The 21,582-nt window shown below is 31.5% G+C and overlaps 2 protein-coding genes across 2 annotated transcripts in view; both read right to left on the bottom strand.

Annotated features, from left to right (window-relative positions):
• Window positions 1-2,313: 2,313 nt before the first annotated feature.
• On the bottom strand, window positions 2,314-8,098 carry LOC133205804 (C-type lectin domain family 4 member M-like). Its single transcript, XM_061341687.1, has 5 exons — window positions 7,261-8,098; window positions 3,235-3,321; window positions 2,900-2,994; window positions 2,693-2,783; window positions 2,314-2,606 (listed from the first exon to the last, which is right to left on the bottom strand). The coding sequence occupies exons 1-5, from the start codon at window positions 8,027-8,029 to the stop codon at window positions 2,374-2,376; spliced, it is 1,275 nt and encodes a 424-aa protein (XP_061197671.1). The 5' UTR covers window positions 8,030-8,098; the 3' UTR covers window positions 2,314-2,373.
• A 1,677-nt stretch (window positions 8,099-9,775) lies between these two features.
• Window positions 9,776-21,582, bottom strand: part of LOC133205066 (uncharacterized) — a 36,958-nt gene continuing 25,151 nt past the window's right edge. The window contains exons 2-6 of the mRNA XM_061340808.1: window positions 11,166-11,455; window positions 11,044-11,062; window positions 10,594-10,684; window positions 9,955-10,017; window positions 9,776-9,801 (exon numbers count right to left, since the gene is read on the bottom strand). Coding sequence (XP_061196792.1) covers window positions 9,776-9,801; window positions 9,955-10,017; window positions 10,594-10,684; window positions 11,044-11,062; window positions 11,166-11,455 — 489 coding nt within the window. The remainder of the gene's footprint in view (window positions 9,802-9,954; window positions 10,018-10,593; window positions 10,685-11,043; window positions 11,063-11,165; window positions 11,456-21,582) is intronic.

The raw sequence follows: 21,582 nt of genomic DNA on the forward strand, positions 1-21,582 counted from the left end.
CTCCTTTCAATGATCACTTTATTCACTTGATATAACTTCTCAGAACACTTAAAACCTTTATTTTTTTCTGTAAAGACTACCACTTCTTTTAACTTTTTTGTTGATCAGAATATTAATAATTATTTGTTATGTTACGTTAGACAATATTTTAAAATACACATTATAAAATTTGAAAGCGGGTCATTTAAAGTCACGAATTGCGACCGACAAGAAGATTTACTAAAACTTTTCTTTTGATAAACATAAAAGTACTTAAAAAACAACAAGAAAGAAAAAAAGCTATTAATTTTTTTGTGACCTGTCATAGGTCGTCAGGTATTGCGCAAAATCGCAGGCATATAAAGTAGTTACTAAGAGGGGTTTTTTTTATCTTCAGCGATTTCTTTCAAAATAAAAAACTACGGGATTGGTTCAAATCTGAAAATTAGCCCTATTTCTTAATTTCACAATTTCATTTCAACTTTTCGTTAAATATGATTGTTTAATGTTTCTTGTCCATGCATAAACTGTTTCTTGAAAATTTTATTCATAAATTTAAAAAAAAATTATTAAATTCAGTTCTGTTCTGTATTTTCATGAATCAAAAAATTAAAATGCCTATCTAATTCTTCTTGATATGTTTTATTAAATATTTCTATTATGCATTTATTATCAACAAATTGTCATCTTGAAAGTATTTAATAATCAAAAACAAGTTTTAAATTTCGAAGCAAAACAAGCTAATTCAGAGAATTTTGTCCCCCGCTTAAGGAAAAAAGAAAGCGGAAGATCTGGGGAAAAAAAATACAGATGAGGAGAGAAAATAGGTCTTTTGAAACCTTTCAGCTTTTAGTCTTGTAGTCAATGAAATTTTTTTTAAAGTTGAAGAAATTCATGACCAAACGTTTCATTGCGAAAACTTACAGAAAAAGTAAAATTACTATCGGAAAACTATATATGCGATATATATATATATATATATATATATATATATATATATATATATATATATATATATATATATATATATATATAAATTGACCTTTGGACTTTTGGTTTTGTAAGGCCATGGGGAGTTGTGAAAAAAAAAATTAATTGCAAAATCTTACAGTATTTTTAAGATCTAATTTGAAAAAAGTGTTACACAGACAGAATGTTTGATTTATGACCTTTCCCTCTGACCTCAAAATCGATAGGGGGCTTTTTTTTAAGTCAAAGGAAGTTGTGATAATAAATTTTATTGACTAAAGCCCGAAGAAAACTAAAGTTACCATCTGTAAAATGTTTTTTGTAATGTAAGATTTTTTTTACCTTGACCTTTAACCTAAAAAATAAAAAGATCTTTTTTAGGCCATAAGGGGTTATGATATGTGATATACAATTTCATTGCAAAAGCTCAAAGACTTTTAAGGATATATATTGGCAGGAAACGAAAGTGTTACGCACAAATAGAATTAATGAATTTATGACCTTGATCTTTTGACCTAAAAACCAAAATGGATCTTCTTTAGGCTATAGGGAGTTGTGGTATGAAATTTCATTGCAAAAGCCCAAGGCTTCTTGAGATATCATCTGGAAACGAAATTGTTACACACAGACGTCCCTATATGATTGAAAAATTCTCGAACGGGACATAAAACAACAATCAATCACAGAGACAGTAATACAGACAGACGATCAGACAGACAGACAGTGGGGAACAAAATGCATACGAAATACCTAAGAGCTTCTAGTGGTGTTTCAATGCTGAATTCATATTTCAAAAGACGGTTTATAATGCCAGTAAATAAAATTTTGGTGTGGCGGCATACCTTCTTAAATCTTTAAGATTTTTTTTTTTGCTTAATGGATAAGTTTTATACAATACAACTGTGTGTAAATCCTGTACGGTACCTATTTTGATGCACCAGATGCGCATTTAGACAAATTATGTCTCTTCAGTGATGCTCCTGCCGAAACGTTGGAAATCCAAAGTATACGACTGTATCTGTCTATTTAAGGAAAGAAATTAATATACTTCTTTTATTTACAAATTGTTATCCTTTGACATAATGTTTTTTTTACAAGGGACAGTGTTCCCGTTGAAGCTGAATTGCATTTGTGCACGTAATGTATCTTAAATATTGAACTTGATATTTTTCTTGACCTCGAAATGTATGTTGAGGTTGAAATCCTTCAGTGATTAAGGATATACCACTTGAGAACGCCCAACATTATTAAGTGATTTACATATGTACTTGTCTCTTAAGCTGTGAGAACATCAATTTCACCCTTAATACTTGAAAGGAAACGGGTTTTTCTTTTAAGTTTTTGTTTTAGTTAACAAACATCAGCAAAAATCTTAATTTAATGACAAAGAGAAAATAAAATTCATGCAAATGAAATGTTTCACATTTAGATGAATAAAACAGTTTTTTCACAAACGAAATAAAACTTTGATTCGCATCTGTTGTCATTCCATAGTTTTCTTCTGTTAAATCCTTTGGAGAAGTCAAGACAGTCTTCTCTCTTGTTATAATCATTTGGTTCCCCGTCATTCCAGTCCTTGAAAGTCAGGGGATTTCCGGTCGATGCCCAAACAAACCTTCCCTCAGTAACTTCATCTATTCCCCCGGTCCAGTAGATATCTAATCATGAAAATAGTTTTATTTACAGTAATTCGAATGGTAAAAACTTTGTTCTGAATTAAAGAAAATCAGATTTCTATATATACCATTTGTGTTGATGAGTGTTTGCTTAAGAAAATCGTTTTCTTCCTTTGTCTCTATCTCGACTAATTTAGCTCCATATCGTAAGCATTTAACCTGCAAATTGAACGTTAACTTTATAGCCTTTTTTTTTTTTTTTGGAGAATTTACACTTTACCGAGTACTTAAATGTTATCAGTCATCACACAAAAGAAGAAAAGAAACATGCTTACAGCTGCATCATCCCACGACTTTTTCTGTTTAATGATCATATAACAAGATGATCCAAACGACGACCAATCTGATGGACACGATTTTGAAGGTATATCTGCATACAGAGGTTCTTTTATGTGTTGTTATGAGGATAGATAACATGATACTAGTATTTATTTCTGTGAAATGTCAAAACCGACCTTTGATTTTAAGTTCAATTTTCATTTGTTATACAATGTAAATAATTTATGACAATGAAATCTTTACCGAAAGATTTGGATGTTGATGCTAAATTTGCCCACAATTATTCCATCTATGTTTAAAAACCAGGGAATGAAGCTGAAATTTCTTTTACCTTTGGTTAAATTACTGATACTGTTCTTGAGTTTTGCGAGTTCATTTTGCATCCCTTCCACTAATTCAAGAAGCTTTTTGTCTTGCTCTAGAAAAATAATGCAAAAAGCTGTGAATAAGATATTCCTATATTTAATAATAATTTAATTTTGTTTGTATTCTAGCCTCTGATTGGTTAATATCCAAAAAGGAACACATATTATTTCTGTATAACCTGGTTTGGTATGGGGACACACCCCCCTGACAACCAGCTGAATCGTCTGTATCCATGCAATCCTCTCATTTCCAGTCCTCGGGATTCATGGAAAATTCCAGATTTAATAAATGTACCTTTAGCTTCAAACAGTAACTCGGATCTTACTACATGTAAACAAAAAACATGGCTGCTAGGACTATGTATCAGTTTTTACCTCCCCTTGCTTCCCATCACTTCCGTTACTAGGGTTGTATTATTGAGCGGCAAATTTGAACTAATAAAAAGCAACGAAATTTTACACCCACAGTTGTTTAATGATTTTAGAATTAAATTATAAGGAATGACTCTAATTCTTGGCCAAATTATTCGAGTATAACCTGGTTTGGGTCAGTTTACGCTGTTTTATAATCCGCTTCGCGGATTATAAAGCGTAAACTGACCCAAACCAGGTTATACTCGAATAGTTTGGCCAAGAATTAGAGTCATTCCTAAAGTATGTTCGAAATAGACAAAAAAGATGAAAAAAAAGAATAAAATGTTACTCCATTGACCTACCGAATTGTTTCATTGAATTATCTCTATAGTCCACAATCATTTTCTCCAATAATTATGTTACGGTGATGATGTAAATATAAATGATAGTTTCATTATCATTACATTTTTTATGGTTTTCCTTTACAATATACCTTTCTAAAAATTATTTGTTCATAACTATATAGTCATTTGGCAGTAAACTTCAATTGAACACTTCTATACGAAATATTTTGTAATAATTTACTTTAGTTCGTATTCTAGCCTCTGATTGGTTAATATCCAAAAAGGAACACAAATTATTTCTGTATAACCTGGTTTGGTATGGGGACACACCCCCCTGACAACCAGCTGAATCATCTGTATCCATACAATCCTCTCATTTCCAGTCCTCGGGATTCATGGAAAATTCCAGATTTAATAAATGTACCAAACAATAATTCGATCTTACCACATGTAAACAAACAACAAGGCTGCTAGGCCTATGTATCAGTTTACCTCCCCTTGCTTCCCATCACTTCCGGTACTTCCGTTACTACGGTTGTATTATTGAGCGGCAAATTTGAACTAATAAAAAGCAACGAAATTTTACACCCATAGTTATTTAATGATTTTAAAATTAAATTATAAGGAATGACTCTAATTCTTGGCCAAATTATTCGAGTATAACCTGGTTTGCGGATTATACAGCGTAAACTGACCCAAACCAGGTTATACTCGAATAATTTGGCCAAGAATTAGAGTCATTCCTAAAATGACACCTCAATGTAAGACATTAAAACACAGCTTTTCCCATCTCTATTGTTAATTGAGGTGAAAAATAGTATTTTGTTTAATACGACATACAATTCAAATACAAGTATGAATGAAAATATTATTGAAGAACGAACAATGATCAATCGCATAAATCCTACAAAAATAGATTGAGAACAGGGCAAAAACATGGACCCCTGGAAACACCCAAGGTGAAGTCAGGTGTCTTGGAGTAGTAGACATCCTCTATCGACCGGTCACACCCGCCTTGACACCTCTGCATCAGATAAACGGAGTACATGTAGTCTGCAGCCAAAATAAGTAAGAAAAGAATGACCTATGTGAAATATTTTAGTATAAGTTCAGCTTAAAGATAACTGTTTGTAGTTGTTTGTGGGGGGGGGGGGTTGTTTGTTTGTTTGTTTTTTGTTTGTTTTTTTTTTGCCACGCGGGTAAAGTAATAGAACTTTTTTCCCAAAGTTTCATACTTATATTATTTTTTACAGAGATTGACAAAACAAAGTTTAAAAATAATTTGACCAAGCCACAAGTGTAGTGGTCTCTCTCGTCTTTTTTAACACATAGAGACTAGATATCAAAATAAATTAACTGTTTAATATAATTGTGTTTTCCCTATTCTGACTGAGTAATTTAGGGAATTTACTAATTTAAAAGGCAACATTTGATTTACAGTAAAACTCGTTTAGTACGAACACGGATATAGCGAATTCACGGATATTGCGAATTTATTTGGATCCTCAGCTATATAAATTTAACGAATTTCTTATACGGATAAAGCGAATTACGGATATAGCGAAGTAATTTCACAGGTCCCAGTGACTTCGTTGTAACCGAGTTTTACTGTATTATGTTTTGTTTCAATTCAGGAAAATTCAGGTCAAATCTTTTTAAAACCTCCAAGGCATTTTTTTTCACTCCGGAATTTTCTCATCCCATCAACAACTATTTTAATTTCAGAAATGCCTTCAATTTTAATAGATTTTGAAAATTGAACATTGATGTTGATCATTTCTGACAAAAAAATTTCGACCTACCTAACGCAATTTTAAAACCCGAATAAGGAGAGGGCAAACAAACATTGTTTTAAAAATGGCCTTGCAGGTAATATTTAACCACCATTAGACTTCTTAAAAAATATACACTTTATTGTGAAAAGGAAATATCACGCAGACACTTGATGGAGACTAGTACTAACCTCTTAAAGAATGCACTATATCAACCCCCACCAAAGAATCTTCCTGAGCATAAATAAAACATAATCTTGTTCTGCAGAATTACTCAATTCTCTTGAGGAGGCGCTTTTACCTTGTTGACTTTAGACGCGTCTTTTGACGTTACGTCGTAATAGAGTTAAGGGAGGTTTTTTCTTGGCGCGTCATATATATATATATATATATATATATATATATATATATATATATATATATATATATATATATATATATATATATATATATATATATATACATTTGCAAATGTTTTCTTTTATATAACACTATTGAAAGCAATGCGTATCTATATCCGTATAAACACGGGTTCCTCGCGTCATAAACGTTCGACGTAATTTCTCAGTGACCTTCGGGCTTTATGGAATTTGATCTCGTAACCAACCCGTATTTATAGCCCGATAGATGTTTAAAAATGATACCTTATTTCTTTTATATATATATATATATATATATATATATATATATATATATATATATATATATATATATATATATATATATATATATAAAACACAGAAATTCTCTTTTATTAGGATACCCACTTCCGCCCCCAACCCGGGGTTGAACTCTCGACCTACGGAATCTGTCTCCTAGCAGTAAAGGTGGGTATCCTAATAAAAGTGAATTTCTCTGTGCTTTATATTTATATTTCTTCCTTTAGGGCAGTTATATTAATTTATAAGTTGTTGTAAATTAATGTGCTTTAAATATAAAATAAAATTTCATTACAATGCGTATCGGTAACGATCCTCTACTAAACCTAATGTCCAAATAACTGTATCTCACTTCCATTCTCAATGATCGTGTAGTGTAGGGCGGCGCCGCGAGAATTCCATCGGGTTTAGACTTGCCTAGATGGCCGAGCGGTCTAGCTGTACTGCGAGGAGACAGATTCCGTAGGTCGAGAGTTCAATCCCGGGTTGGGGCGGAAGTGGGTATCCTATATAAGTTAGTTTCTGTGTGCTTTATATATATATATATATATATATATATGTGTGTATATATATATATATATATATATATATATATATATATATATATATATATATATATATATATATATATATATATCAAAGTACTAGTAGTTCTGATTAAAGCATTCACTTTTGTCGATTTATCGTGTTCAAATACGAGGGGCATTTGAAAAGTCCCGAGAACTCTTATATAAATTTTTTCATAAAAATGGCTAATACGAGAAAGTTTTACAAACTTCGACATTTTACATTTAAGCAAAAATTTGTTGGAAATTAAGTGCATCGTCTAAATTTAATTATAAATTGACGGGAATATATCTTACCTTCTGTGGTCTGAACTAATGTTTTTGTTGTTTCCATTTCTTCTGAAGTGTTTGCCAGGGCGGACGTTAGATTGAAAGTTAAATCACTTATTCTTCTAAATATCTGCTTTGTTTTGTTTTTAATCATTTCCTCAGACATATCTTTCAATTCATTGATAGATCGATTCAACGTCCTTGTAAATTGTGTTTCCATGTTTGAATGAATTGTGCCCATTTCCTTAATTTTAACAAAAATCGTCGTTACATTGTCGAACAAGTCTTCTTGATTTCTGACCTGATCCAGAAGATCCCTCATTACATTACTGATAAGATCACTCTGGTTAACCATTCTTTCCTCTAACAGGGAAAGCTGTTCTATAGCTTTGTCAGTTCTTTCTTTTTCCTCTCCATAAGAGCTGGACAAATTTTCTAACTGACGTTTGAACGCCATTTTATCAAAGTATAATAAAGATTGTGTTGCCTTTGAAGTAATCGTAATGTTTGTCTTGATTTCAGAAACTGCTTCAGCCAGCATTTTTTGATGTTCATCAAAGGCATCCACCGTCGATTTGACTTTTTTGAAATCCTTATTCCAACACGATTTCAAATCGTATATTTCAGAGTTCATTGTTTTTGTAAGTTCGACAAATCCTTTAGAAAATAGATTGTGAACAATTTCGTTCACATCAGCTGATGATCCTCTGTGATAGATATCCATTGAATTTGAATATAAAGGTTGTGCCTTAGTAAAAATTAGTGTTAGGAGGACGCCGAAGAATAACCAGAGCATTCTTATAGACGTGAAAATATCACTAGTTGAAAAGTGATATCAGTTTAATCTGAATCGCAGTTAAGTCTGTTTTCACGAGTAGAGTGCTCTATTTGCAATCCGAAGTATTTATTATATGTATGTAACTTGTGAACTACTTAATTTTTATTGTGGCGAGTAAAGCTTCCGAAATTCCGGTTTCATAGTATTTTCACTGAAAAAAAACTTTCATCACCGTATTGCTTCCTAAATCTTTAATGATAATTTTCTGAAATTGTTGGTACGTTACGTTGATAAAGTATCAAGAATAGTCAAGTGAGGCTTAGTTAACTGTGAGAATTCAAGGAACAGAGAATAAAAAAGAAAGTAAAAGCTAAAATCATTTTGATAAATTTGTTTGGAAAGCAAGACCCCCTGCCCCCTCAAAAAAAAGAATGAAATAGAATTTATTGCTCCTTGACTTAACTCAAAATAGTTCTAAAATATTCTTTCCTTTTGACTATGAGGCCTGTGATAAAATATATTTCGAGTATTTTCTGTCAAAGCATACTGACAAACCAACGAACATAAAATATTTTTAAACATTTTAAATGTTATGACTGTATGTATCTTATGAAAAATGATGTATAGCCTCACGTACATATATATAAGAGGCTAGCATCAAGAGAGTTCTTATACAGTGTGCACTGTACAGCTAAGAGTGAAATGAGGAGCATATAGAGTGTTCTTCATATGACACGTATGATGACCCTAATCTGAAATAGTAAGGATTATACATGTTGTACATGTCACAGTTATTGTTCATTATTATGCTTCCTGTCAGTTTGTCTCTATATAATCAATACCCAACTATTTTCGCATAGTGTTCTAAGGATTTATATAGCGTAAGCATACTATGCCGAAATAGTGCACGGCTGTCTTTTCTAGAGAAAATGTATTTAGCACCCACGCTGGGGATCGAACTCACGATCTCGAGAACGTCAGTCCAACGCGTTAACGATTACGCCACAAACACCGCTACTTTAGGGAATGTATTTTCAAGTATATAAACGTAGTTTTTATACATTTGTCACAAAACAAGAAATAAATGAATATAATTTCTATAAGACTGATATTATTGATAAGGATCTTAAAGAAAAATTCTCTAACAAATAATCCAATTTTTCAGTAACCAAAATTGCAACGTAACATGAACTGGTTCTTCGGAGTCAATAAAACGCTTTTTGATATAACGCTTGATCAAAGAATGTTCAAGAAAATTTTCATTTAGATTTAACGTCTGCAAACAGGTTTAGGATTGAGAATTTAATTAAATTGTCGTATACAAACAACAGTCAGCATAATAATTATAATAGTGTTATTATTTGGATGTACTATGCCGAAATAGTAGTCAGGGTTTGACACATAGTGCACTCGCCTCCGGCTCGTGCACCATGTGTCAAACCCTGACTACTATTTCGGCATAGTACATCCAAATAATAACACTGTTATATAATTATATCTACTAGTATGCAGGGATAATTTACTGAATGAGAAAGAGTTGTAAAGATGCGACGTTGTTTTCCTACAGAAGCTTCGATCTGTTATACTTAAATATTTGTGATGTAAATGTCTGTAATTAATCAGGGTAGGTCGGGGCCACAATGGACAATCAAAGTTTTACATAGTTTGGTTGAAATTGGCCCAGTAGTTCTGGAGAAGAAGATGAAATTGTGACAAGTTTATGACAACAACGACAGACAACAGACAAATTTGGATTAGAAAAGCTCACTTGAGCCTTCGGCTCAGGTGATCTGAATAGAAATAATAGAGATCCATAGAAAACAACATTCACCTAAGTCACTTTGTCCATGCTGATTTTCATTATCAATTTTTTTTAAATTCATTCATCCACAAGATGATTTGTGGCAAGTTTTGTTGAAATTAGCCCAGTTGCAAAAGTTTACCTGGAATAGAGTGTTTCATTTGCGTGATGGAGGCAGGGGATGCTTCATACACATATGACGTTTCTACAAAAAGTTTGTTAAAACATTATATAAAAGGAAATTACTATTCCTATATCACCGGGTTAGCAGGTGCATGAAAGTCAGTCAATATATCGGGTCTCAATAACTCAGTGATTAGAACACTGGCACTGGTACGCCAGAGACCCTGGGGCCCTTTTTTACAAAAAACTTACGACGAAGACCAAAATTTAATTCTGCTATTAACTTTCTTATTATTATATTAACTAGAAAATGGTTTTAATCTTTTAAAAAAGTACCCGGTATGTAGAAAGATATTTTTTAGGCTAGCAATTTTAAACAAAACCATTAATTTTGCATAATTTTACAATCAACTTAAGTTTTTGGTCTTAGTCGTAAGTTCTTTTTATAAAACGGCCCCCTGGGTTCGAGTCCCGGTTAAAATTTGAAATTTTCACCACCTGTAACACTATGAATACATAGACAACAAAAAATTATTTTCTTCTATATTAATTTCCTCTATAAACCGAAAATTGTGGAAAAATATATAGCAATTATATAAACAATATCTATAGAAAAATTTCTTTAAGCAGGATATTTTGTAATCAATTCATGCATTACCCTTCTCCATAATCAGACTTTGTGATGGAGCTGAGGTGTCCACCCCTCCTGGCACCCCTTCCAGCGAGGACTTTGAAATTGTTCCAACAATCTACAATTAAGTAAAATTGTAAACATGGGATGGAGAACTTGTGAAAATGGATTAACAGTACTTAAAGGTCAGTTTTCTTGTGACAATTGTGTGTATTTATGTTAAAATTGTTAATATAACACGTCTATTACGTACATTCAGACGTATTTTAGACGAAATGTCAGTTGAAATGTAGACCGTCACCGGTTCGAGATTTACACGTTTTCTAGAATCAAAACATGAAGGCTTGCGAAGAGAAGTGGATGTAGGCGAAAGCCTGTTCATTTCTCTAAAGAGAATATATATAGCCTAACTCGTATCCAAATGGTATGAAAACAATCTCGTTATCGGGACTTATATGCATTGGAGGGAATTTTTACATTCGCTTCGGCGGTAGCACTGGATATTTTTAGCCCTTTTTCTTGTATATGATCATATTTTTTTTTTTTATAAAACAACGTGATTCAACCCGTTTTATAAGTTAGTATTATTGTGTACTCACTGTGACGTTATCTCGGCCCAGCAACGATTTTTTACTTCATTGGTTATAGATGGTGTGAATTTTCCTTTTACCAACTTAATATTATCTGTGACAGCTTGTACCAGCACCTCTATCTCTGCATTTGTCCAGTTCGGTTTTCTCTTTGCCAATTTATCCATTTGGGGGGGGGGGGGGGTACAGACGACACCGATGTAAACACGGAAATATGTACCGCGCATGTGCAAAAGAAAGGAAAGTAGGTTGTCAGGGAAGCTTTTTGTCCTAAGTGAAATCGTAAGTTCGCACGTAGACTAAAATCGAAAGAATTGTCGTACGAATATTTTTTTTTACTTACGAGTGCGTTTGTGAAACTGACGTAAGATTTATCTTAAGAGAATCGTAACTCAAAATCTTACAATAAATCGTAAGAATTTTTGTGAACAGGTCTACAGGCTTTTATTTAAGGAATGTTTTTAAGTTTTATGTGAGTTATTGGTGTGTAAATCACACAGACTTGTCACGTAGGCATATTTCATGAAGCGCGCAAGCGCTTCATGAAAAATATGCCTACGTGCAAGTCTGTAAGATTTACACACCAATAATTCACACTAAACTTTAAAACATTCCTTATATTTACATTTTACATGTTTAAATCCACCAAAAATATACTTAATGTTTGAATTTCTCGCTGCCCTATATCGTCATATTTTTATTAATGTCTCTGTAGCCTCATTGTGACGTCACTTTAGCGCGAGTTTCTCCGTGTATATTTCTACGCGTGAGTATACACAAAAATGGTTTTCAAATCAATTTCACAGTTGGCTTAGTAGAAAAACAAAGCAAATGTAAATATTTAATTTGAATTCCCCTGTAATATGATTTTGGTTCTTATTTTTCAACATCGATTAGGCTAGTCACGTGATTTATATGTTTCTATATTTTTTTTCAGGATGCAATGGGTTAAAATGTGGTACTATATATATATATATATATATATATATATATATATATATATATATATATATATATATATATATATATATATATTAAAATAAGAAATGCGAAAAATACCCATACAAATTAAGGTTGAAATTTAAAAAATATTGATGTAAATTGTGTTGCATTCACATTTTCCATATTTCAAATGTAAATCTTTAGAAAATGCACATAGTATGACTTAAATTTATCACCAATTATCATTTGTTTAGATAAATTACTTTATATTAGATTAAATTGATTTTGTGTGTCGTTTTATAGACGACCTATATTTCATATGATATACCCATGTATGTTATATGGTATCGAATTATCTTTTTATGATTTAGCTAAGAAAAACGTGTCTCAAAGACTGAATACATAACAGAGGTCTATTATTTGTAATAGAATAAAAATTTAATCTCTAATAGTATCAATCTCTAAATTCATGAAGCGATCTCACCTCTGATGTTTTTAGATGTACATGTTTATTCTGCCCCAGATTTGTATTGTTTCAATTGGCTTTTGAGCTTGATTACTGTTCGTTATCTCTATATTTCACGTCAGATAGGGCCTATAGCTATGCCTCCAACAAAAATTAGATGTACATAATACATTCTATAGCACAAGAAAATATCTGCTTGCTTTGATAAACTTCATCACTCAATTTAGACACTATTTGTTGGGACAGAAATTCATTCTTTCTTTAGGTACCAATATATTTGCCTCTTGGCCTTGGATCCTGACCTACATTTGCAACAATTTACCAAATATTAACCTTGGTTATAACTTTTAAATTAGATAGGAGCTAGGGCTTTTATATTTTACACTGTATATTGTACTCCATTGCCCAGACCTTTCTTTGGGTACCAACATTTTCGACTTTTTGAACTTGATCTTTGAATCAGACCTAGTTTTGAAAAAAACTTAAACCTTGACCATACCTTTTGAACTTTGGGTGCGAGGACTTTCTTCACATATGCATTCCTTGTGACAAGATCTTTAGGTATCAACATTTTTTTATATCATGACATTGACCATTGAGTTTGACCTACATTTGAAATAAAATTAATCTTGCCTATAACTTTTGAAAGCTTAGTCCTAAGGTTTTTGTATTTCACTTTTATATTCCCTGTGACAATCCATTTCCTTTGGTACCATTATTTTTTTTTTTACCTCATGACATTAGCTTTGCAGTATGACATACTTTTGAAAACTGTAATCCCGGCCATTTTCTGAATGGTTGACAATAAAGCTACTGTACCATATTTCACATGTGTATTATTCCTTGTGACAAAACGTTTTTGGGGTACCAACATATTTAACTTTTGACTTTGGAGTTTGACCTACACTTTAAACCTTTAGCCTTGACTAAAAGCTACCATACGGGGGCACCAGTGTTTCACAAACAATTTTTTGTTAGGGGGTGTCAAAAATTTGGTTTTGATCCATCCTTGAACTGTACCACCCCGTTCTGAAATGTCTGGATCCGCCAATGATGAAAATCTATATAAATCTGATAAAAGAAATAAACAATATTGAAAAGATATTAAATTACAAATACATATATATTTATACGTACTTATACAATTCCTAGAGAGGGATTTTGCCTCTGCTGACTTAACAGAAATGACTAAGGACATAAATTCTCTCCCATAAAAGGAATACAATCTAAGTGCCAATATTTATCTGTTTGTAGTTACAAATATCATATTAAGTTTAAGTACATGTAGTATGAATACAGATATCATTTGTATGTATTTTTATGTGATTGGAATTAACTAACTGTGCATATTATTCATTAATATTGATATAATAATACCTCCCTGTCCTTGAGGAAATGAATGCTGTCTTCTTTTATTTCATGTCTGTTCCTCGACAAATACTCACACTTTCCCTCCTACCAATGTTTGTATCAAATAAAACTGCCTAATATTTAATCATGTTCAATTTCTGAAAACGCAGAAAATCATATTTTTGTGACATCATAAACACTAATTACCCACATAATAACTGCTAATGATAAACTTTTTGTCAATCATTTCTGTGTTCAGGGACAAGCCAAAGGTATAAAGTCGTCAGTGTATTCTTGTTTGTGCGGCATAGACATCACATCTAGTGACGTGTATGTTGATTTTATAGAATATTCTGGATTGAACAAGAGTAAAGCTTCTTTGTCTGTGTTTATATCTTAAAACTAATCAAACAATCCAAAATATTGGAATGTTTTGCAATAAAATAATTGCTCTTTAAACATGAAACAAACCAATTTCAATTTTTTTTTCTGCCAAGTTTTACAATTCTATTTACTTTCTTAACCCATAAGAAAATAAGCCACTTCCCTCACTTTTAGAAGTCATTCGTTCTCCCTTTGTATCTTCGTATTTTAAGGGGGGGGGGGGGTCGCAGTGCTTCAAGAAAAATGAATTTGATTAAAAACAAATAATTGAATAAATTTTTATAAATGAACTTAAAGTTAAGCAAGAATTTTTTTCAAATAAATTTGCATGTACTATTATAATGTCGAATTACAGATCGAGTAAATCTTACAAAAAAGTGCATCATTATATCATGTTAAAAGTGTTTGTGTTTAATTAATATGCCTTTTTAACCACAAAGCTGATAAGGATCGTCAAGTTTGTCAAAACTCCTAACTGTACCAAAAGGACTTCATGCGATTTGTAAATATCATTATTATTATTCATAATTCTGACGACTTACAAAAAGATTTGGTAGAATAGACAGAGATTGGCGTCAAAAACCTAATTTTTTTTCATCCCATCGGTACTTAAATATTATTAGTTAGAATATTTTGTTTTGAATATTTAGGGAAAATATGAAAAAAAGTGAAATGCATAATAAATTCACAAAATTGCTTATTAATTAAATTCTGTGATCCAATCAGCAATGAATATTTTGACAACATGTAAAAACCTTTTTAATGTGTAATATTTACTTGACAATAAAAAAAAAACATTCATCTTTTCCATTTTGCAATTGTACCCAACTTTAAAAAAGGAGAAAAAAGAATAAGTTTTTTTAAACTTTAAAAACGAAGGGAAAAAAAGAAAACGATTTTTGCTAACATCTAGTTTTTATATGAATTTAAATTCCCCTTGATAAAAACCAAAAACAATTGTCCGAAATACTTGTAAGGTAAAGATGTAGCTTTCATAGAATCTTGTAACGAAATATGGAGATAACGAACAGTATTCAAGCCCATTGTACATTTAAAGGATTAAAACTACTTGTATTTGAATTTTATATTAAGGATTTCCTAAAGGAATTCATTACTAATATTGTAATGTTAATTTCTTTTGACTATAAATTAGATGTTGATTATGGTTAACATTCAACATTAGATTAATTTAGACATTGTTATTTATATCACAGCCAGGTTTTAATAATATTATGATTTATAACGAGATGTACTGGGAAAACCTATGAAAACGTCAATCATACTTAATAATATAGAATACGTCGGTCATAACATCAATTAAACAAATTATTAATAAACTTCAATTAAACAAATGTTCATAAAACGCGTAATTTTTCCTAAATCAAACATTAATAATCAATAATCAAACATTAATATTCTAAATGTTATTTAATGTAGATAAATATTTCGTAATTTTTCAATTTTGATTGACTGTATTTTCTTTGATGTGAAGTAATTCTTGGAAAGTGTAACTGATTTTTTCATATCTTTACTTGACTTACATATAGACAATTTTTATGCAGTAATAGGCTGTCTCCTTTTTACTTTCAGAGTATGATAAATTTCATTGGACCCTTTAAAATTATTTTTATAAAAATTAATCTTGGAAAAGTAGGACATATTCTGTTTCTTGCGTTCAAGAATTAAATGGTTTTTTTTCTTTTGACGTCAGCTTTCGTATGTCAGCATATTTATAGATCAATTTTCTACAGATATTAATACTTAAAAAAATAAATTCCCATTACAAACAAACAGTTCTTTTAGAATACGTATAAAGCAAGATTTATTCATCTATTCATCGTAGTCTTTAGAAAATACTGAATAATTTTATAGTGCTTATGATATTGCCTCTAAGAGTTTGACTGTTTATAGTCAAAGTCCAGCAGAGCCTATGCCTTGCAAAGTTAACGTTGTCCGTCTATCTGTTTGTCTGCAAACAATTTTCAAATCCTACTCCTTCTACAGTTTTTGGTCCGATTTCAAGAATTTGTAGACGGAAAGACTAGTCAAACATGCATAATTCAAAGACGAAATCATAATTATAAACCAATCAAGCTAAAGTCTCAACACAGACTTCAGTTATTATACTTTCTTACAGTTATTGAAATGGGAATGCCATTGGTAACGAATATCGAAATAAATCGTCCAGTGTAAGGCATCAAATCACCAATTTAAATAAAAGACGTCAAAACTTGTTTTTCGTCAACTTAGGATGGTCGTTGACTTTTTGTGTTTGTTTAGGTTATGGTGATGTATCTATAAGCCAAAATCACCTATACAAAATCTATTTAATTTCTTAAGTGCAAAAACAAGGAATGTAATTTGTCAGTGGAGCTATTTTTATATATGTTAACGTTCTTAACATATTATTACAGTGAAAACTGTCCAATCCGACACCTATACAATTTTTTGTTTGTTTGCTACAACTATTCCAAAAAATTAAATGCTCATGTTGTCAAGAATCATTGTATCAAATCTAGACCTTCACAAATTTAGTCATCATATAATAAGAGAGTTTAAAAAAATGAAAAATGTATTATAGGCATGTTTTAGGGGTTTTTTTTTCACCGTTAAGTTTTTTACTGTTCGAATTTATAAAACATAAAAAAAAAAACTTTTATAAAAATCGACAGAACTTGAACATTTAATACCATGATACAATTACTTCACTTCACCATTTCTTTCTTTACTTACAATATTTTAAAGATTATGAAAACACTTTTACTGAAATTAACGAACAAGCAAGGTCATTTCACGGTCAGTAATTAGTATGTTACGTGTGTTTCTATCACAGGAGCTCTTAGGCTAAGGATATAAATAGTAACCCAACCTGATACCGATCACAAAAGCATTGTGTTGGAGAGAACACTTGGGAAAATTAGACTATGTAGTACTTTGATAGAATAATTCCTTAATGATAACATTAACAGGAATTATGAGTTAAATATTTTAAAAACTTTCCATAAACTAAGTCTTGACTGTTATTCCTATGTTTCAATTTTATTTTCATTTATCACCATTTTAATTAATATTAATTCATGATTTTATTTAAAAGGTGTACAATAGGTACTCCCCAAAATAGGAGTGTGTAAGATATGAACATCACAAATAAAAATAAAACAGAACAAATGATCGGGAAATAACGGAAAAATCCGTCGACAATTCAGTGTGTAAATAATGGCCTAACAATTTATATGAAAAACGTCAGTCAGCATTTGACTCAATGATAAATTGTATTTGCTGACAAGGTCGTTGTATCGACCATAGAACTTACGAAATGATGACTTTAAACGAGACAGCTGATATTCTTGTTTGTCAATAATTTACCTCGTTTTAGAAATTGTAATACGTAGAGCATGCTCTTGCGTATGGAATCAACTGAGAGATATATACTCCGTATGTAGGTGATGAAGGTATATTGCTGCACAAGTAAGGGAAGTTGGCGATTGAAAAGTTAAAGTCATCACGTTTATCATAAAGCTTGGTTGTTAGATTACCATTAACGTCTTTTTCAAGTAAAATATCCAAATATGAAACAGATGTGTCAGACTCTGTGGTATCTTTTATCTCAAGCTCACCAGGATATATCGTATCGACATAAGAGCATCTCATCACAGAAGAGATGAGAACTTAAACTTAATTTGTATTCGAATGGCCATATACTATATAATCCACATAATTAGTATAGAAAATTTCCGGTACACAAAAGTAAGATATTCCATATTTATTATTACAGCTGTATGTGTATCGTTTTTTGATTTTGGGAAACTCTATTGCAATGGTTTCTAATTCTTAAAAAAATGTGTGGAATTTCTTCAGTTTTGATACAATTGTAATGAAATCTGGTGAACATGTAGATTGACCTACGATACCTAATTCTAATTTTATTTCGATGACCCACATTGTCATGATTATTAAAATATAATAGTCTGTAAAATTTTGATAGAATACACTTGGTACTGCCGGTAAATAAAACTAAGTAATCTGTAATATCGTCTTCTCCTATGCAATTTTGGTATGAATTAGATAATCAGATAATTTTTGGTAAACATACTCTGAACATTGAGACAACTAAATATCTGTAAATTCTTTAAATGTGGAACTCTATAATGTTAAGTGCAATTCAATCAGAGCTACATGTATGGTCTTAGCAGAGACTTATTTTAAAAAAAGCAACATCTTGCCATTCAGCATTATTTGCCGTCTCACAGATATGAAAAGTTGAAAAAAAATATTTATAATAAAATATATTCATTTCACGAAATGAATCTGTGTGAATCTTAAAGCTGTTTTGGATTTGTCTCGGGGGCAAAATTGGCTTTTCTTAAGATTTTTATTTAGCAATATTACAAAAGCACGGAATTAAAGTAATTCCGGGATGAAATAAGTCACACTGTGGTTTATGCAAAATTAACAGTTGCATTGATTTATTATCGTAACGGTCAACTGTCGATGCTTATGTGCATATAAAAGTGATCTCCTGCCTCTAAGGTATCCTTATCTATAACCAAAAATATCTCTCAGAGTCAGCTTGCAGTTTTGTAGATGAATATATTTTTATGCCAGGATGATGTGTTGTCAAAGTACATGTACGTAGATAGGAGAATCAACAGTATATAACTGAGTATCTTACCGTTTGATTGGCATTTAGATAATATTTACGTCAAATATTCATTTTTATACAAGACAGATTTAACGGACTACATGAGCATCGTTCTCGAAGAAACAAATGCAATCCATCATTTAAATCTGTAGAATGAAAACAGAAATTAATAGAACTCAGTTTTGAAGATAGATCTTTCTTATTTATGGTGACATTAACTATAATAGTGTTCTGCTTAAACCGCAAATATTAACCGCACAAAATATAGAATTCAGAAAAGTTATATCAAATTTAAAATACATGACATATTTAGGCGATCTTGCTTACAGACCTGAGACCCCAGTATCAATTTTGTGGTCAGGGTTTAGTTTTTATTTGCTGCAATTATTTGTTTAATACTCTTGCACTACAGTAAAGAGCTGTTTAAACATGCGTTATACACATTCCTGCGTTTAAGCTATTACATTATTGATATTAATCGAGAGTATCAATTCCAAGTCTTGATTTTAAAAACAATACTGACATGATGAATGATAATGAAAGAATCAAATCACGCAGAAGATTAAAATTCTATTTCCCACGAAGTGAAGAGACATTTGATTTAGGAATGGATGTCTGTTATAAAATTGTATCTTGGACATAATAAAAGGGGAATATAATCAACAGTGATCAATCTCGTAAATCATGAACAGGATAAAACACGGACCCTGGAAACACAAGAGGTGTTCAGGTGCCTAGGAGGAGAAAGCATCCCCTGTCGACTAAGCACACCCGCCTTGAGCACTATGTATTGATCAGCAGACAGAGTATTCCTTAGTCAAATTTAGTATAAATGCTATAACCTGACAAATGAACCATATAAGACAAATTACGACCCAACGATAGGATTAATTTACAAATATAGTCATTATAACGACCGTACAAATTAAGAAAAACTGACTTTATACGCGGTTGTTGAAATCCTTGTACCATCAGAACAACAGAGATGGGGTCCGGTGCCTTGCATGAGTAGACATCCCCTGGCGTCCGGTCAAACCCTCCATGAGCCCTATGTATCAGATAGACTAAGTACTCCGTAGTCACATTACGCATTAAACATTAACCTAATAATTTGTATGAAACATTTCGGACAATATAAAAGGTTGTATTTGCAAGCAATATCATAATATATTTACATTTGCTGTGTTTTTCTACTAAGCTAAATGTGAAATTGATTTGAAAGTCATTTTCGTGTATACTCACGCGTAGAAATATGCACGGAGAAACTCGCGCTAAAGTGACGTCACAATGTGCTACAGAGACGTAAATAAAAATGTCACGATATAGGGCAGCTAATAATTTAAACATTGAGTATATTTTTGGTGTTTTGAACATGTAAAATGTAAATATAAGGAATGTTTTTAAGTTTAGTGTGAATTATTGGTGTGTAAATCACACAGACTTACACATAGGCATATTTTTCATGAAGCGCTAGCGCGCTTCACGAAATATGCCTACGTGACAAGTCTGTGTGATTTACACACCAATAACTCACACAAAACTTAAAAACATTCCTTAAAACAACCAAAGAGTTTACGAAATGCTGATTTTCAACGGTTGATGAAATCCCTGTAATATGAACTTATTTGTCAGCAAACCTTCCTCGGTTTAAAACTTGGTCTTTCTCAGAGCATGATCTTGCGCATTGAATTAGTTGGAAGACATAAAAACCATTTACAGGTATTGTTGGAATGCTCCTTCATAAATAAGGGAAGTTGGCGATGGAAAGGCTGAAGTTATTCCGTTTGTCATAAAGGTTAGTTATTAGTTGGCCATTAGATTGTATAGTCAGTAAAACATCGAGTTTACTTGTTGAGTCGTCATATGAATGAAAGTAACTATTGATAATTGATAGTCGATATATCTAAATTACAAGTTGAAGGCTACAAAAATGTGTTAATATTACAGGGGTTTCAAATCTCGTCTTAAGTCGCATTTTGTAGTTGTTATAACTTTACAAACGTTATAAATCTTTTGGGTGGAATTTCGTGACCGGTCGACAGGGGATGCTCCTAGGCACATGATCCGAAATCTGGTATTTTAAGGATTTATTTTGCTGATTATGCTTAGGTATCCGTCATTTTACGGAAACCCTCTTGTTTTATACATCAAAATAATTATATATTTACCCACTAACCCCTTATTATCTATTAACATTTAGATTCTTCGTTGATCTGAATGTCTTCTCAAAAACATAAAGAAAAGTTTAATTTCAGACCACAAGTGTTCAGAGAAAGAAATTTTTGATTCATTGTTAAGGGCACACGATATAATTTTTCCCAGGATTTTTTCATTGGAGTTTTGTTACTCTAACATGTTTCCTTACAAAAAAAATTTAGGTATCTTAACCAGGCATTTGTGCAAGATCCCAAAGGACGGTGTTTCCTGTATAATCCTTTTGGAAATACATGTAACTAAAATTACCAATATCAAAATTTTAGCGTTTTGTTGTTTATAAAACAATCAAAAACCAGTTTAGAAATCACAAGGTAATTATGATTTTGAATATTTTTTTTAACATTACAAAGAGATACAAAACAAATTTTTGAGGAACGTATCGTCTGACCTTAATGAAAAAAAACCCAAAACGTCTTGTTTTCCGC

This window comes from Saccostrea echinata, unplaced genomic scaffold (genome assembly GCF_033153115.1).
Source record: "Saccostrea echinata isolate AGI-Se365-2 ecotype Australia unplaced genomic scaffold, CSIRO_AGI_Sech_v1 ptg000054l, whole genome shotgun sequence".
In the NCBI taxonomy this organism is placed as follows: Eukaryota; Metazoa; Mollusca; class Bivalvia; order Ostreida; family Ostreidae; genus Saccostrea; species Saccostrea echinata.

What these genes read in the sequence shown, in the direction of transcription:
- LOC133205804 (XM_061341687.1), bottom strand. Translation starts at nt 8,029, where the DNA reads ATGCTCTGGTTATTCTTCGGCGTCCTCCTAACACTAATTTTTACTAAG. An exon ending in TATCAGTAATTTAACCAAAG is followed by an intron (nt 2,995 to 3,234) that starts GTAAAAGAAATT and finishes CTCTGTATGCAG; the next exon opens with ATATACCTTCAAAATCGTGT. An exon ending in AACACTCATCAACACAAATG is followed by an intron (nt 2,607 to 2,692) that starts GTATATATAGAA and finishes TTTCATGATTAG; the next exon opens with ATATCTACTGGACCGGGGGA.